The 20036-nt window shown below is 36.0% G+C and overlaps 1 protein-coding gene across 4 annotated transcripts in view; it reads right to left on the bottom strand.

Annotated features, from left to right (window-relative positions):
- The window catches only part of HMCN1 (hemicentin 1), a 457926-nt gene that overhangs the window by 337187 nt on the left and 100703 nt on the right, over positions 1-20036 (bottom strand). For all 4 annotated transcript variants that reach the window (XM_038542311.1, XM_038542313.1, XM_038542312.1 and 1 more), the window contains exon 2: positions 18309-18379. In XM_038542311.1, the coding sequence (XP_038398239.1) occupies positions 18309-18379 (71 nt within the window). The remainder of the gene's footprint in view (positions 1-18308; positions 18380-20036) is intronic.

Below are 20036 nucleotides of genomic sequence, written 5' to 3'. Positions count from 1 at the left end.
TCCCACCACAATATCTATTAACCTAGCTACATGCCCTGCCTTTACAGTGAAGGAATCATTTGGGCACAGCTAAGGCTAACTACTCACATGTGCCTAATCAAAAACATGGCTCCTGTGGCTTTCCCTCCCTCTACTCCGTTGCCAAACATTCTTCCTTAACTGGATCATTCGTGCCAACAAACTTTTTCTCCCATACCTCAAGCTTTTGCTCAAATGTTACCTATCAGAGAAAACTTCTATGACCACTTCATATAAAATACACACTCTTTGTCATTCTTTTTATTCTGCCTCATTTGACCTACTAACACATGATGTTTGTGTTTTATTTCCTACTTGAATAGGTTCACCATATTTTCCTAAACAAAAATAGTCCTCACCCTAGAAAGAATTCTTGTCACATTTATTTCATTCAAAATTTATAGATAAAACTGTAAGTATGCTGTATTTATATTTTTATATATTTTAAATTTAGGATTATATCCAACGTTCTTCAAAATCACAGGTTTTAATGATAGCATAATATTCTATTTGTATCCCGTAATTTAGTTAACCATTTCTCTACTATTGATTAATGCTCTTTCTAATTTTCCTTTATTGTAAATATATAAATACAAATCTATTTTATAGACATATATAATATATATATATATATATAATGTTTGATTATTTCCTTAGTATAGATGTCAATAACTATAGGGCCAAGGGAATGGACTTTCAACCAATATGTTTTAAGCAATCAATAACTACTAAACACCCTGCTAGGATTTAGATACACAAAGATGAATAATAAGCTAACGTATCTTGTCCTTAAGGAACTCATGGTCTAGAAAAAAACAATCAAATAAAAAGCAAGAGAGCTTGCAGTTATAGGGGAGGCCTTATGGTTCTATAGTCCACCAGAATCAGTAAGAGCTCTTTCTCAAAAAGAGAAGAAGATAAGGTTTTTTCTTTAAACTCTGGAGATTCTACTTGACTCTTCCACTGGGGCTTTCCCCAGGCTTCAAACAGTCTCAGATTGTGATACAATATCCTGAGCACCATAGAACTGATCAGGGTCAAAAGAGCCAGGCATTTGAACTGTTTACACTGCAGTTTGGACAAACTGGAGAATCTTTCCTTGCTTTGGATCCCACTCAAAACTTACAGGCTGGGAGCACCATTTATTAAATGAGTTGGAACAGACCTCCAATTGTTATGAAATGCTTCTTAAATTGAGACATTCATGAAATACTAGGTCATTTTGTTAATGGTAGGGGACTGAACGCTGTAGTAACCTGATCTTCATCTGAGAAGATGTCAGCTGCAGACTCCCAGGGATTTTACTCAGTTAACAGTCCTTCCCATTTTTGCAGGACTTATCACCTATCTCCACCATAACTTACATGTGTGTTCATGACATTTAGTTTAGTAGATAATACTGTTCTCAAAAACTTGTATCTTCAAACTGTGTTTACCTTCGAAATTCTAAGTTTACATTTCTAAAAAAGATTTATTTACTTATTTATTTGTTTATTTATTTATTTGAGAGAGAAAGAGAGAGTATGTGTATGTGAGAGAGTGAGGGGAAGGGCAGAGGGAGAGAATCCTCAAGTAGACTCCCTGCCAAGTGCAGAACCCTATTCAGGGCTCAAGTTCACAATCCATGAGATCATAGCCTGAGCCAAAACCAAGAGCCAAATGCCCAAACAACTGAGCCACCCAATTTATTTTTTGGCACCCCCAAGTTTACATTTTCAATAGTTTGTTAAACATCTACTCTTAGGGCAGCCTGGTTGGCTCAGCAGTTTAGTGCCAACTTCAGCCCGGGGCGTGATCTCTGGAGACCTGGGATGGAGTCCCACGTCGGGCTCCCTGCATGGAGCCTGCTTCTCCCTCTGCCTGTGTCTCTGCCAATCTCTCTCTCTCTCTCTCGAATAAATAAATAAAATCTTTTTTAAAAAAATCTACTCCTATTGGGATCCCTGGGTGGCTCAGCGGTTTAGCACCTGCCTTTGGCCCAGGGCACAATCCTGGAGTTCCGGGATCGAGTCCTGCATTGGGCTCCTAGCATGGAGCCTGCTTATCTCTCCTCCTGTGTCTCTGCCTCTCTGTCTCTCTCTCTATGTCTATCATAAATAAATAAATAAATCTTTTAAAAAAAAATCTATTCCTAGATGTTCTATAGGTCTCCACAATTCCATGGTTTTAAAGTAGACCTCGTTAGATTTTCCCCAACCATATCTTCCTTATTTTTGTTAATCAAATTACCTGCCTCCATAATCAGGCTCAAAATAGAAGCCATTTTGATTTCTTCCTTCATCTAATCAGTAGTCAAACCATATTTCTCTACTTCCATCATAAATCAGTCTCCTCCCTTCCTCCTTACTTCCTATAATTCACTCTTATCATTGATTTTGTTCAGAGTATAGTCTCCAATCTAACCTTCTGCTCTGCCTACCTACCACCAAAATTTATTTTTCCTGAAGTAAAGAGCTATCTAGATCATGCTCTTACCTAAAATCTTTCACTACTTGTGTTGAATCAAATTTTCTTTCTAATTTCCTATCTCCTACTGCTCCCCCACCATAACTTGCTTCCTTTAAGCTAAGACTATTTCCTGTTCTTTGAATATGCCCTTTCTTTACACTGTAATGTCTTTAGTATTTTCATTTATCTTTCTACTACTCCATTTCCACCATCAACACTCCTCATCAATATATGCATGGCTAAATTCTCCCATTTGCTATAAGCTGTAACTGTACTTTGCCAAGTCTTTTAAGTCCTGAGCTCATAGTATTTGCTGTCATATAGTAATTGCTGAGTAAACATTTGACAAATTGAACTATTTTCCTTCTAAGGTTGAGATGATATGCCTTTCCCTCTCTAAAATTTTCTCTTTTTTTTCCCATCAAATATAATTCACTCTTCAGATTTACTCTAGAATGCTTTACACTTCAGTGATATAACATGTTTTCCTCTGCATAATAGTTATTTGGGGGGATTATTGTCTGCTCAAAATGTCCTTGCTTAAGCATTTGTGTACTAGGAATGTGGGAAATAGCTACTGGGAATGTTAATAGCTTTAATATGTTGCATATATTTAATATTTTGCATGGGAATAATTTTTACTTGAAGTCAACTTCAAGTAAATGTAATGAATATTCTGGACTGCTCAAAAAACTAAATTCCTATTGTATTTTCAGAAGCTTAAACAGAAACATTCCTCCTCTGTGCTTGACATCATGCACATGAATGTGAATCACAATATAAAATTTACCCATTCCACAAGCATTTGTTGAATGGCCAAATACACAATACAGCTAGCTCTGTGGTAGAATGATCCTAAGGGATCCCTGGGTGGCGCAGCGGTTTAGTGCCTGCCTTTGGCCCAGGGCGCGATCCTGGAGACCCGGGATCGAATCCCATGTCGGGCTCCCGGTGCCTGGAGCCTGCTTCTCCCTCTGCCTGTGTCTCTCTCTGCCTCTCTCTCTCTCTCTCTGTGACTATCATAAATAAATAAATAAATAAATAAATAAATAAATAAATAAATAAATAAATAAAAAAAATGGTCCTAAGGAGAGATTAATTGCCTCTTGCTAATTGTCACCTAATATCAAGAGGCTAGGAGAAGTCTTCTATGGACCAAAAATCAGAACGCTAAGAAACCTCCAGGGATATACGCTAGGAATGACAAAAATGATAAGCCTTGTCCAGATAGTAAAGGGCAGTCTTTGAGCCACTTGACTTGTGTGCAAATTTACTCTAATTAATCAGGAACAACTCTTCTCTTTCCAAAACAGTACAATATTTTTACATTATTACCTTTTTGCTTAGCTAGGTTAGTGGATAACTGAAAATTAAATAAATGTTTTCTTGTAATTTATATCTTAGTGAAACTATTTATCTATCTCATATGGATGCATGGTCTTGAAAATAAAAATGTTTTTTTTCCCTAAAGAAGTATAATGTTATATCCTTATAAGAGCTCACTTGAGTTTGAATTTCTAATCATTTTAAATAATAAATAATCATTAAAATGATCTAGAATACATTAGATATGTGCTATCTAATACAATGGCCACAAACAAGCCTTGAGTGGTTACTGAGCATTTGAAATACAGCTAGTGAAACTAAGGAACCAAATATTTGATTTTACTTTAATTAATTAAAATTTAAATTGAAAAACTAAAGAATTTTTCTAATTTTTCATATTGATGACATGTTGATAATATTTTTGATATAACTGAGTTTAAATTTTTATTAAAATTAAACTGTTTTTAAAAATTACATATGCAGTTCACATCATATTTTTGTCAGACAGCACTGCTTTAGAATGGTTTAGTTAAAAAAAAAAAATAAAAAATAAAAAAATAAAAAAATAAAAAAAAAAAATAGAATGGTTTAGTTATATAGGCTTCATTCTAGACTATTATTTGTAAGACTGCTGCTTTGATCTAAAAGTTTTCCATGAACTTTGCTTGCTGGCAGAAGTTATTAAAAACAAAATTCAAATTGTTTAATTTACTAAGGATCAGGAATCAAATGACAACCTACTCTAAAAGTTCATTAAGTTTTTCCATATATATATATGAAACTTGTCCTACAGATTTGCTAATAGTGTTTCTCAAATCACTAACTGATCATCTGAATCTTAAACTCAGTTTTGGCAGAAGAGGACTAAAGAGAATTATTGTCAAAATGTCCATGTTTATAAATAAACCTCACAAAGTCAGATATTTTAGGTGGATCTGTGTCAAACTCATGCGCAGATTTTTAAATTGGAGAAAATGGGACTGTGACTGAAACGCTAAAAACAAACTATTTTACATTAGTTCCAAACTTAAAAAAACAGTAGTCCTTTAAAAAAAAACTTAACATTTTATGTTTTGACTTGAATACCAAATGGGAAAAAAAAGTAAAATAATATTTCATAAAACATCTTTAATGGAGAAATTTATTTTTTTAAAGATTTTATTTATTTATTCATGAGAGATACAGAGAGAGAGAGAGAGAGAGAGAGGCAGAGACACAGGCAGAGGGAGAAGCAGGCTCCTTGCAGGGAGCCCGATGTGGGACTCGATCCCAGGTCTCCAGGATCAGGCCCTGGGCTGAAGGCAGGGGCTAAACCGCTGAGCCACCTGGGCTGCCCAATGGAGAAATTTAGAACTGATGAACGTAAATCTGTGAAAAGCCTCATTAATTTAATTGACCCTTTTATTGGTAATAATACACTCTACTTCTAATAGCTCAGTGGATACCTCCTCTAAGCCAAGCACTAAGACAGTATTGTCATATCCACTATATTATTACACACTTTACATTAACTGATGAGGTAGGTATCATTTTTAGCACATTACATTGCCACGGCACTAAATTTTGAAAACCCCTTTCCTAGGGTCACATAACCACTAAGTGAAAGAACAGAGATTAGAACTCAATTCTCTCTGGCCTGAGACTTTGTACAAACTCCAGAGAGGCATTTTACAACCTTCATCAACTCTGTGACCACAAGCAAGTAGCCTGTCAGAGGAAAAAAAGGTTCTCATTCTCCACATACCCACCGAATATTTTTCATTCTTCTATTGTAGCATTTGTTGTGTTATAATTTATCTGTTTCTTCCCACTTGATCTTTGTTCCTTGAGGAACTCAGTTAGTGTTCCATTGTGGTTTGATTAATGAAGGGATAAATGAATGAAAAGTGAGTAAATGGGTAAATGAGATTGTGCAAAAGCAATCTTTTTTTTTTTCTTTTTTGAAAAGTTAAAAATTCCTTAATTTTTTATTCCCGGTACCACTATCACAATTTACAGGGCAATATACCTGATGTAATGAAAAGAAAAAGAAAAGGCTACAACAGATAAAAGACCTCAGGAATGTACATCTAATTGACACTACATTGCATTAATCAATACCTGCACTTTTTGCAAACTGTGGCTATGACGGTCCTGAACAAGAAGGGTTTCCTGTTTAAGCTGCAGTAACTTTTCTGACTATGGATCATCGTTCCTCCTGTGGCAGATTTTTACAGTTCCTCTAATGCATTTGGGACAACTGTCTCAAAGTAACCTGCAGCTTTCCTGACGACTCCTTACTCTCTCTCCTGCTAAGAACTGGTAGCAAAAGCAATCTTGACACAGCCTAAGCAAGCTTTCTGTGTTCAGCCTGGGCTTTACCCAAGCCTAGCCCATCTCCTTTCAAGTAATAATTCCAGAGCTAAGACTCTTAAAAGTTCAAATGCCTATATATGTATATTCTTAGTAGTATATAAAACTAACTCCTCCTGTCATATCTCTGTATCTTTCTCTGTCTCTTTGTCTCTCGGTCTCCGTCTCTCTAAATCCTGGCATGCTGTCAGGTTGAATATTTAACAAAAGAAAACAAACATGCTTATGTAAACGTATCTCCCAAAACCACATAAACCTACACACATACACGAAAATGTAAAGTGAGAAGAGCCTGACTTAATTTTGTGTTTTTACTTGAACTGTGAAATATAACTTATCTATATTAGTAAGCATATTCTTGCTCGATATGTTGGTATTCACTTTATCTTTATCATTCTACCGATGGTTACAATTTACTAAGCTGCCAAATATACTTCAGATTGAAAAAAAATGTGTACTGGAAAAACAGAAGCATGTGAACTTTTACAGTAAATGTCACTCCTGGAATTAAAGAAAAAAAAACTGTAACTTCAGAGTTAGTGATAATTGTGTTTAAAAAATAAATTCCTGAAAAGCAAGATAAAATAAGAATGAAAAGAAATCTTATCAGCCCAGGGAGTAATAAAACAGAGACTATCATGCTGTCTTTTCTAAATATAAGACAATGTGGGAGTGGCACTGAAATAAACCGAACCTTTAAACCCTGAGAGGAGTTGGAGAAAAATGAGGTCCCTATCCAAAACCTAATGGGAAAATGCCCATCAAACAAGGGGTCAGAGTACTAGGAAGCTAATCTCAGAGCAGGCTCTCACCCATGCCTTATTATTTCTCTTCTAGTCAACTCATCAATTCTTCTAGTCTCAGCATCCATTTTCACTGAACTAGTGTTTATACTAGTTTCCTAGACAAGCCTAACTCTAAGCAATGAAAAAAAAAGAAACTTTCTTGGCAGGTTCATGCCTAAGTCCAAAATAAGTATTAGTGGCCTTATAACACTTACCTTTATTCTAACCTAACCTACTATGCCTTGTTTTAAAGTCAGACCATATTTTTCTTCATGTGGAACACCCACCCACTGCTCGAAGTGTCTTATTTGTGTCATTTACCCTTTACCTGTAAAATTTAGGAATGAAACCCAGTCTTAAGCTGAACCAAAGTTTATAACCCTCAGTTCTCTTCCTTAAAAAACACAGTTGTGTGATTCTATGACGAAGAAAACAGAAGGTACATATGGAAACCATTACACATTGCATTCAACCTAAAACAAAGTTGCATCCAAGCAAGTTTAAATAAATCAGAATGACTATCGAATCCTAATGTATTAGTGACATTTGGTCTTCATCACTTACAGAAAACACAGCAGGGATATACTGAGATAACCAGAGTATATCAGAGCCCAAACTTCAAATCTCTATAATCACAACATGTTACAGTCCAGGCAGTCCACCATACTGCCCTTTACTAGTTTGGAGAAAATGGAATCCAAATCAAGGCATCACAAAACAGTAGACCTTGCTTTCAGACTAACTGCATTAACAGTTAACAATTACAACCATTTCCAGGCTTTCAGGTTATCACCTGTCAGGATCTAACTCTTCAACAACTGATCTTTCAATTTGTTGGAACTTCTTTCATGTTGGTCTTAGGGGGAGATTCAATCACTTCAATTTAAATAATCGTAAAGGATACACAACGTACCAGCCACTCAATATTGTGATTAATAAATCAGAAGATGATATGCCTTCATACTACCTAGAGAATTCTTTCCTTTGTCCTTCAAGGATTCTATACCTTTTTATTGTGACCTTTTCTTTTCCCACCAAATTAAGACACTGCCCTGGTCCCTGGTTGGGATTCCTGATCTCTCTTAATATATGGCTCCCTTGTTTGCTCAAAGAGAATGAGCCAGAAGAGGGCAGGGTTGTGAGCCTAAGGAGGCCCTTGCAACCATTCATCATCTGCTTATTCCAGGATTAGGCAGGCTTTATTTCTCCTTGTTTTCTCCTTGGGCTGTGACCCTTCTTCTGATTTTCCTTAATACTCCTCAGACACAGCCTGCCCACTAAAATCTCTGTCTTCTTTCTACTCTAACAGTCACATATGGATTTTATATTTGGTATTTGATATTATCTTTGTTACTGGGATCATAATTTTGTGATTGTGTAATGTGTGTTTTATGGGTTAAAAACGTTATTTATACTGCTTATGTAATTTTAGGCCTTGGCAAAAAAATGATCAACACAATGCATTTTTAATAATAAATCATTGTAATTTATGAACATTATAATTCATAGGTAAGTTGGAGATAGACAAGTTGTATGGGTTGTTTTAGAGCTAATAGTCATTAAACAAAACTGATGAACTAAGATCTAGATCATTTCACAGGAGGAGACTCATATATATATAAACAGACTAGATAAATGAGGATTTTCAAAAATCAACATGAATCTAGAAGGATGGAAACATGGTTTAAAGTTTATAAGAGGAAATCTGACAGAGTGAGCTGATGACTGCACCTGAATTCAATAATATGATATGACTGCCAAAGAAAGCCCATATCAGCCTTGAACACCAACACAGGCTTTAGGACATCACTCTGGAGGAGGGCCCCATGTATTATCTGGTGATGAAGACCAGTACTATTAAATTCCTAACTGGGGTTAGTTCATTTCTGAGGTATTGATAGGTTTCTGGAAGGGATTCAGACATCTGATGGAATAACTGGACAAATAACAGTCAAAGTGAATACCAATACCAAGACTCCACAATTCTTCCTGACACTTTTTCAAGGCCTAAGAATAAAGACAGCTTTTTGAGAACTGCTGCTAATCAACTGCGATGGAGAAGAAACTCTTAATTTTCTGTACATTCATTTTGTTCAATGTGAGACTGATAGTTTTCTCTAGGAATCTTGGCTTTAGACCAAGAAACATTCTCCCAGTGTAAACATTTTAACCTCCATCCTTACCATCACCTAAAAACTGACAAAATTAGATGCAGTACTTATTACAGGGAATAGAATAATCCTGTGGTTGGGTACGTAGCATGTACAGTGTCAATCCAGGCATCATGGGTCAGTGAATTCCTCTTCTTAAATGTTATTCTGTGATATGTAACTGCAATATTTACTCTGCAATGAATCATGTGTTTACCCTTTGAAACATTCCCACACATGCACACTTTGAAAAGAAAATCAAGACTTTTATCATTATAATCCATACCTACCTCATTCTGCCTAATATTCTGCTTTGAAAAAGTAATCCAGTAGTCAGTGTACTCTTCTATACTCTCTGTCCTTTGAAATGCACATAAAAGACGGCTAAGAAATCATTTTGCTTTTTGCTCTGGATAGGGTACTAGGGTGGATAGCTAGAAAAGAGCCAAGCATTACCAAAAAAAAAAAAAAAAAGAGCCAACCATTTCCACTCAGGCCCCTCCATTCTCTTTACTCTCTGAGGATTTAGGATATTATTTGTCCCTCAGAGAATTCATATGGTCTAGAAGAAAACTAACAGCAAATGAAAGTTTTAATAGGTGTTTGATTCAAATTCCAAAAACTTTCAACTCTACCAACAAAAATAATCAAAACAGGAAACAACAAATGTTGGCTAGGATGTGGAGAAAGGGGAACCCTCTTGCGCTGTTGGTGGGAATGCAAACTGGTACAGGCACTCTGGAAAACAGTGTGCAGTTTCCTCAAGAAATTAAAAATAGAGTTACCCATGACCCAGCAATTGCACTACTGAGCATTTACCCCAAAGATACAGATGTAGTGAAATGATGGGACACCTGCACCCCAATGTTCATAGCAGCAATGTCCACAATAAACAAACTGTGGAAGGAGCGATGATGTCCTTCAACAGATGAATGGATAAAGATGTGAAACACACACACATACACACACACACACACACACACACACACACATACACAGTGGAATATTACTCAGCCATCAGAAAGGATAAATACCTACCATTTACATTGACATGGATGGAACCAGAGGGTATTATGCTGAATGAAATAAGTCAATTGGGGAAAAACAATTGTCATACGGTTTCACTCATATGTGGAATATAAGAAATAGTGAAAGGACCATAAGGGAAGAGGGGAAACTGAGTGGCGAAAAATTTGAGAGGAAAACAAACCATGAGCAACTCCTAACTCTGGGAAACAAAGAATTGCAGAAGGGGAGGTCAGTGGGGGGCTGGGGTGAGTGGATGACGGGCATTAAGGAGGCTACATGATGAGATGAGCACTGGGTGTTATACTATATGTCAGCAAATTTAATTTAAATAAAATTTAAAAAAATAAATAAAGTACTGCCTTCTATAAAAAATGAATCAAAACATCATCTACAAATACAACTAGAGTATGAATACTATCTTTCAATCCCTTAAAGAGCATCTTGTCCATGTGTCTCTCCAACGTGTCTGTGAAGTCATACTTATATTTTAAGCTTAACACAGTAAGTAGTGAGAAGATATACTGAGCAATAAGAACAATTTTTATTTGTAATTAATTTTTTCATTTGCTACTCGGTAATTTTAGGTGAGCCAACTACTCAAAGTGATGAGAGGTAGTAGTAAAAGCCAAAATTTTCAAGAAATAAATTCATTTCATTGAGGATGAGACCAGCCCTAGACCTACATCTGTCTTTAATTTTCTATACCCCTAACTTTAAAATAAAATACAAAGACAAATTCTACAAATGAAATGTCAATTTGATTAGATTAATGAGGTTTCTTAAATGAACATCTAGAAGGAAAATAGAGTGATAAAGGACACTGGCTTTGGCATTAAAAACCTCCAGTTTTGAGACAGCTTTGCTATTTGCCAGTTTGATGACCTAAGACCTGTTTCCTAATATCTCAAAGCTTGAGTATCCTCATTTGTAAAAAGGAATATTTGTGTGGGTGTGAATTCAGAGGATGACTTTAAACTACATGCAAAACCACAAGGCACATACATGTTCCATAATTGTTGGTCATTTATGGCATGATTATTTGGTGATTATTTCCCTTAAAAAAAAACTTTGGGGTACTAGAGGTAGTAAGTAGTATAACAGAAATAATAACAGCTAACTCAAGCCCATACTTTATGCCAGACACTGCTTCTACTATTCTTGAAGCTTTTACCCGTATTATGAGTTACATATAGTAGACTCCTTGTCTCACCTTCTTCCCTAAATTAAATACATGCCATTCTCCTGTACTTGTAAGAAAGAAATATATATGCATTTGTAAGAAAGAAAACTTAAACAGAAATAAAAGCTGCTGTCTTCAGCTGAATCATGTCCAACCAAAAACAGAAATCACATCTTTCATAGTTTTATAGTGTGTCTATATCTGCACTTACATATAATCCCTTCCCTTTTCTTTTCTAGTCATTTTTCTTTTTTCTTAATTTATTTGTTTTTTTTTAAGATTTTATTTATTTATTTGACAGAGAGAAAGCACAAGCAGCAGGGAGAGGGAGAAGTAGACTCCTTGCTGAGGAAGGAACCTGATATGGGGCTCAATCCCAGGACCCTGGGATCATGACCTGAGCTGAAGGCAGATGTTTAACCAACTGAGCCACCCAGGTGGCCCCTTAATTTCCTTCTATTATACATCACTTTGGTTTTGAAAATTCATATAGAAGATTTTCCTATAAATCTAGAAATAAAAAGCATACTTTTAACATACTAATACTAGAAAGTAGACAAAGTGTATACTAAACTGTTATCATAAATTGCTCTTCTAAAAACAGCACTGTCTTGTCCTCCTATTTTTAACTGTCATGGCCTATCTGGCCATGGTTTCTCATACTCTTCTTTGGCAGTTAATCCTAGCATCAATTGTTCTTACACTTCAGCAAAACATTTTTTTTTCACTCAACCTCAGCCTGCTGCAGTTTGTTTATTTACCCTTTTATTTCTGTTAAAGAACTGCAATAATTGAACCTTACCTCCATCTTCTTCATAACTCTCTTGTTACTATGTGACAATGCTGTTCTACATATTTTTAGTCTTATTCCTGCTTTTTTTAAAGGTCAATTTTACTAATAGATTTGCTTTAGGGACCAACTACCTGTACGAATGCTTGTAATTCCATTATTGTAAAACTTTCCTTTTCTTTGCATTTCAAATGTTTAACTAATTACTTTTTGTTGTTTAAAACATATAGATAAGGGGCATCTGGGTGGTTCAGTCGGTTACATGTTTGCCTTCAGCTCCGGTCATGATCCCCAGGCCAGGGATCAAGTCCTCATCAGGCTCCCTGCTCAGCGAGGAGTCTGCCTCTCTCTCTCTCTCCCTCTGCCCTCTCCCCAACCCTGCTCGTGCTCTCTCTCTCATAAATAAATAAAACCTTTAAAAAAATTATATAGATAAAAGATGTAAAAGAATATTACTGCTACACCATTTTCTAAAAATAAAAAAGGTTATTGTTTCTTATAAAAAATGTGACCCCAAGACAGGACTTTGCATTACATATTTACAGAGATACTAATTTCCCAAGCTCTGTGTGATTTGAATAACATTTGTTGACATGTGTCTTCTCTTCTTTTCCCCAGAGAAAAAGCGCAGATGCTTTTCAAGTTACTTCTTGTTTTCCAGATGAAAGATGATAAAGGAAGATGAAATTAATGTTATAAATTTAGTGATTTAAGTTTGGTGATTTTTTTCTAAGTTTTAAATGCTTTTCAAGTTACCTATATCACTATAAGAAAGTAGCCAGGCCTCCTGTAATGTCAATGCACAATTATTTAATTTATTTAAAACTAAATTTACTTTTCTTGTTTTCTAAACTATTACAAATGCAAAAAATTAATTGACTTTAAATTTTTTTTAAAAAGCTAAGTTCATTTTAATGGGACAGCAATTCTTGCTGCTCGTGATACCAATGATTTGAGGGAATCACTAAAAGTGGCAGAAGAAAAACTTAGGGGTCTAGAAATTATATACAAAACAAAATTTTGCATCTCATACTAAAATTTTATGAAATTTGTGAGATTTAGTTTCTAGACTGATTCATGAAATAATAAAACATTCTCTAACCAAACACTAAAGAGAAAGCAAAATATATTCTTTAGATTAGGTGTTAAGCGATGATGTAGCCTTGAGTCTTTTCATATTTGACCCTTACTTAATGAAATTTTTGCCACTCGTTTAAAAAGGAATAATTCACTAGAAACATTGAATCTTTGAAAGGAAAACAAAAAAACAAAAAACTTCCATGATAGCCCCAGTGCCTACAATAATGCCCAATATTGAATAAAGGAGAAAAGTAAATATTTGTTTTCTTTCCAAATTGGTTGTTCTACTTAAGCATCCTCTTGGATCCCAAGATAATGCAAAAATAAAGCCCATAACATGTATCCAGTCCACAGAAAACCTCCAGAGAAATGTACACCAGCTTCGATTCCAGGAATAAAGAAAAACAAAGATTATTTTCTTGAACAGAGATATGATATAACCCTATGGAGTGCCTGTATTGGGCTCAATTCCAGAAGGTGATGCACCAGGACTCTGGGGAGGGAGTCAATAAAATATGAGTCAGGAATCATGATCCTTCACCCTGGAGACAAATGGAGCATAGAGGTAACTCCTTGAAGATCCTCTCAGATCAAAAGAAAGGGAAAGGCAGCAAAATCAGGAAGTGCCAGTACCAGGTCTCAATGAGAAAGTGGGGATTTTCATTCTAGCCAGATATTAAAGAATACAGTTCAGCTGTATATTTGCATAGAAAAAATGAATATAGTAAATCCTTTCTTAATATTCTCTCAGCTAGAAATCTCCATTACTCAGCCCTTCTGAATCTCCGTGTAATGAAAAGTGATAATTAGGTCTTTAAGTTATCCTTTGTACCATCAAGGAAAGTTTAAATTATATTTGATATAATTTTTACTGTCAAAATCTGTATTTTTAAAAGAGGCTATACTCATAAATAGCATCTATTTATTCAACAGCTATTTAAGTCCACTCTAGGGATCCCTGGATGGCGCAGCGGTTTGGCGCCTGCCTTTGGCCCAGGGCGCGATACTGAGACCCGGGATTGAATCCCACGTCGGGGTCCCAGTGCATGGAGCCTGCTTCTCCCTCTGCCTGTGTCTCTGCCTCTGTGTGTGTGTGTGTGTGTGTGTGTGTGTGACTATCATAAATAAATAGAAATTAAAAAAAAAAGTCCACTCTAATGAATATACCAGTTCATCCCACAGGTCAATCAGAAGCTCAACAAAAGCTACAAGGCTCTTGCTCACAGGAGCTCATGGCAGAATAAGGCATCATGCAAATTTTAACAACCAGCACAATACAATTTCTAATTCCCATGATCCATGTACAGAGCAGAAATTTTTATGGAAAGATTTTTTTCAGAGGATCTGGACATCCAAAATGGCAAAGAATTTCCTTATTGAGGGACAGAAAAGTAAATTCTAAGTAAGTATCAAGAAATGATTTAAAAAGAATGACACAGTATAAGAGAAAGGAAATAGAGGATTATTAGTGGAAAAGATCATCAGAATAAATTTAGTAAAAGAGAAATAGATGAGGGATAACTATACAAATCTATTTAGATACTTATGAAATATAGCTTATTTTAGTATATAACTTAAAAATTGTAGAGATAGGCACAATAAAAGAAACATGACTGAATACATATTTGGAATGCCAAGCTTTGGTTTTTTTCACCCTATGCCCCCATTATGCTCATACCATGCACAGTTACAAATCAAATCATTCACCCAACAGTAAAACCAAGCTATTAAACTTCAAACTCTAATTTGGACTCTGCTGATTCATATATAGTGGCATATTCATTCATCTGTCATTCATTCATCAAAGAGTGAGGGTACTAGGGTAGTGATGAGCTAAATCAGACATGATTCTTCAAAGTGAAATCCCAACTACTTTGTGATGGAGAGAGGCAGTGAGATAGGACTAAGCCTGGAGGACAGGGCAGGATCTCTTGAGGAAGTGATATTCAAGATTAGACTTTGAATACAGGATTTCAAACTAGGTTAAGGGAATGTGGAAATGAAGGCAGGATGAAGGACAGGAACTTCCTATCTAACGAGAAGACTATGTGCAAAAATGTCACCAGGAGATGGGTAAGGACACACACATGGGGAGGCTCTATGCAAGGCCCCTAAGATAGAGCACAGAGCCCAAAGGAGAGAGTGGCTCTAGGCAGAGCTGAAACGAGACAGATCTCAGGTCACTCAAAATCCTGGGATGAATTTGATGAGGTACAGATGACTGCAGAGGGCATTAGGGGAAAATGTTCAGAGACATATTTTGAGATCATTTTGTTCTTAAAATAGAGAATAGCCTGGAAAATAAAAGCAAGAGTAAATACAGGAAAATCACTTAGAAGTGTTTTTTTTGCACTTGTTTAGACTAAAGATATAGTCATTGGGACTAGGGTAGTAGCAACAGAAATAGAAGTCAATTGACATGAAAAATATTTAGAAAGTTAAAAACTTGATCCAAACTTGATGGTTTGGATATTGAGGGAAAGGGGATTACGACTTTTTGGTAGTATAACCAGAATATTGTAGGCATCATTCACAAAGATGACAAATAGAGGACAAAGAGCAAGGACCAAGTAGGGAGCAATGGAAAAGGGCACATTGTGAGTTTCACTGGAGAGGGCCATTGTGACATCCAGGAGACTGACATAAGGGTCTGTATCTCAGAGGAAAAGTCTAGGCTAGAAATATTTATGTGGGTATGGATGATTTTGCTTAAAGGGAGGATATAAAAAATACTTAGAAAGTTAAAAACCAAGACTTGATGGTTTGGATGTTGGGGAAAAGGGAGGTGTATATTAAGGATGATCCAGATTTTTTGGTAGTATAACCAGAATATTGAAGGCATCATTCACAAAGGTAGCAAACAGAGGACAAAGAGCAGGGATTTAGGACCAAGTATGGAGCAATGGAAAGAGCTGCCTAGGAAGCTGAGGAAAAATGGAAAGAAAAATGAGAGTGTAGGGAAGGATGTATTTGTTAAAGACAACAAAGGTGTCCATATAATATGCTGATGACTGAAATGTTTCCACTGCATTTAACAAGCCAGAGTTCACATGTCACCAGCTAGAACTACTTTGATGGAGTGGGGCTGTGGGGACTAGAGTGACAAAGATGGAGGGATGAAGGAGGGGGCGGGTATGGAGAAATGATGGTGGTGAATACAGACAACTTTCTTGACACTGAAGGAACTATAAAGAATAAAAGTTATTATTTATAAGAGGATTTGAGAAAAATTATTTATAAGAGGATTTGATTTGCTTTTTATGGTTTGGTTTGTTGGGATTTGTTTGTGTTTTGTTGAGACTAGGACACACTTAAGAGTAAATGGGAACTTTTAAGCAGTTGAGAGAAACTGTTTGAGAGTCCTAGGATCCTGAGAAAGCCAAAGAGCTGAGATCGAGTAAAGAATGAGAATAGGATGGGTGCCAGATGTCAGTGGATTTGAGATATGAGGAAGGGAGGGCTGCAATTTGTATGTGCCTATGTTTGAAATAGTAAGTGAGGTCACTCGCTCAGAGTAGGTCACTCACTGAAACAACCAGTAGTAACAGGTTGAGGGGTGGAGGTTTAAAAAGAGTAGACAAGATCTGTAATTGTCATTGGGAGAAATGAGAAATTTAATTGACCAAAGAAACACAGTAAGATCATGGGAGTATTGAAGAGTTCAGTGGAGATACGTGGGTTTGTATTTACAGTGGAATCAACCTGCCCTGTTGTGAGACTTCAACAGCACTTGGCCACTGGTGGACAGGCATGAATTATGCAGATAACTGGAGTCAGAGAAGAATGAGGTTTTTCCTTTTGAACTGAAAAGCAATGGACAAGAAGGAACAAGATGTGTTTTTGAAGTGATAGAACTCTGAGCTAGATTGGAGGAAAGTAAAAAAAAAAAAAAAAAAGGAGAGATTTGATGACCTGGGAGACAGGATAGTGTCCAATGGGGGTGAAGAAGCAGTTGTAAACAATTATGCCAAAAAGCTTAGTGGACAGATGGTTGCTGCTGGCAGTTCAGATGCTTGAATTAGTGATTTGAGAGGTGAATGGATTAGTGATGATAAGGTCCAGAGGGTGTGTGTGGGAATGGAAGACTGCGATGAAGTAAAGAACAGGTTATTGAAGATGACTAGCAGGTCAAGGAATTGAGGGGAGAAGGTTCTGACAGGTCATTCCCATTAATGCTGAAGTCCCTAGAATAGTGGCAGCCCTGAAGGAGAAAGGTACTCAAAGATCCAGGTAGCAATAGCTTAGATGAACTATGGGGAGTGGTCAAAGGTTTGGAAATGACTACAGCAGAGATGATCCACTGAGGGTAGTATGGTGAAGCAGCCCCAAAGAGCAAGGTTTTTGTTTTATTTTTTTTTTATTTTTTTTTTAATTTTTATTTATTTATGATAGTCACACAGAGAGAGAGAGAGAGGCAGAGACACAGGCAGAGGGAGAAGCAGGCTCCATGCACCGGGGGCCCGATGTGGGATTCGATCCCGGGTCTCCAGGATCGCGCCCTGGGCCAAAGGCAGGCGCTAAACCGCTGCGCCACCCAGGGATCCCAAGGTTTTTGTTTTAATTAATGGATTTAGCAACAATGATCTCAAAGCCCCACTAGGGAGAAGGTACATACTAACCCTATCTCCAAGTCCTGTTTTCAGAATAACAGCTAAACCAATGTTATTCTTCTCTAATAACCAAATTATATTTAGGGTCAAAAATTTTTATACAGTTGATTTATAGCATAGAATATCAAAATTATTTTAATTATATTATTTCTGTTATAGGGAAAGGATTAACTGTTGCTTATGACTCTCAATGAAGGGACTCACTCAGAGCAAGGTTCAGTAAACTTCTTCTGTAGAAGATCATATATAGAAAATATCTTAAGCTATGAGGGCCAAACAGTCTGTCAAAACTACTTATATCTGCTATTGTTGCATGAAAGCAGCCATAGATGATTCATAAATGAAGATGAATCCAATCTGCCCCACTCCTATTTCTATTGTTCAATTCATTCAGTACTCAAGTGAGAAAAAGAAGTTGTACTAGAACTTAAAACCCAACAATTATTTCTATCAGATTTAAAAATAAGGGAAATCAGACAAAAATTAAAAGGGTGATTTCCCTTTCCCCTAAAACAAATAAAACTGAAAGCAAGCACTTACCTGAACATACAGTTCTCTGAGTTCATATTGAAATTTCTTGGGATCTGTGGTAATTGTCACTGGGCCAATTTCTATGAAGATAAAAATAGCATAGGATAAATTGTAATCAACTGCATTAAAGACTTTATTGTGTCTGCAAATGTCTTTCTATTTTCCACTACATGGTTATTTATTAATAAGAAATATATAGCCAACAAAACAACAGACTGTTTCTCAGTTTATAGCTATCAAAGAATTACTTACAATTTTCTGGAAATCATGCTTATGCAGGGTGAATTTTTAGCTTCAGGAAATGCAAAGGGGCAATCAAAAATGTCATAAGACAAAGAGTCAGGAGACCCTAGGTTCAGTCCCTTTTTACTCTCATTGTTCAGTGAACATTTATTGAATACCTACTTTGTTGCAAGATTCTAATCACTTATCCAGCCTATAATTCTATTTTTTCAATTTTATATTGTAACTTGTTTGCAACTTCGTTAAGTCCAAATTGGTTCAAAATAAAAAATTTAACATTAAACAACATAAAAACAAATGAATGAACTTCAATGCCACAGGGTTTTTTAAGAACTGGCAGAAGCACTGAAATGAGAACATTAAAAGTTCAGGAACTAGTCCTGTCACTTCTTTCCCCCCAGCTGGGGTTACTGGGGGGAACTAACACCATTCTCCTGAGCTGACACTGACCACCATAACCACCTTTGTGGTCACTGTCACTCTCATGACAACCCTGATGTACTGCACAAATCACTACTACAAATGGTAACAAGTAGAGCCACTGCATTCCTTGGAAAATCAGGACCGAAGTAAGTCAGGTGAAAAGAAAGAGCCCAAATACCAGAGTGGGTTAAGTTGGCAATATATTTTTATATATGATACAGCTTGTCTATAGTAAACATTTTAATCCAAAAAGATCATATTTTTTTTAAAAAAAGCAAGCTTTAAAAGAGACAAGTGGAAATGGCCTTTATAGGTATCAATTACTTCCTTAAGAAACATCCATATATTTAAGTAATATAGTATTAAAATTCATCAGAGTATTACGTGCACAGATGTATCGTCTTAAATTCCCAGAGTGGATGAAAAGTTTTCTATTTTATCTATTGAAGATACAGGCTCCATTCAAAATGATAATGTGCAACTACAATACAAAATTATAAAAAATATTTATTAACATTGAATTTTTATAAGACACTTTCTAGCTTCAAAGGCACACTCCTAGAAAAAGACTTTATGACTTCAAAGGATAATAATTAGGCTTTCTATAATGTGCTAAATATAACACAAAAACAGACTGTAAGATTTTAGAAATTAATGAGGTAAACTGGAAAGAAACCCAATTTGCCATAACCCATGTAATTTTTTCTTAGAAATTACATGAAAAAAAATGTCTCTATCCTTCATCATAGATTAGACACCTTGCAGTATGCAAAAGGAATGGAGAAGCAACTGGAGAAACTGTGTGAAAATGCAAACATCTGCATTCCATACCAAGCAGAACAGTTATTAGTTATGTGAAAGTCTTGTCCCAAGTATATGGAAAATCATAGAAGCCTACTCCCTCAAGACTAAACAAAGGCATACTTTGCAAAGGAATGCAAAATAGCAAAGAATATGCCAGACAGTTACACCCTGACATATAAATTGTCAGCAGCGTTGTCAAGCCAAACTTCTATGTTCTTACATGGCATAATACCGAAATAATTCGAGAATTCAAAGTGCAAGAATTAG

Source organism: Canis lupus, chromosome 7, assembly GCF_011100685.1.
Source record: "Canis lupus familiaris isolate Mischka breed German Shepherd chromosome 7, alternate assembly UU_Cfam_GSD_1.0, whole genome shotgun sequence".
Classification (NCBI taxonomy): Eukaryota; Metazoa; Chordata; class Mammalia; order Carnivora; family Canidae; genus Canis; species Canis lupus.
This window is presented reverse-complemented; position numbering and strand designations above follow the sequence as displayed.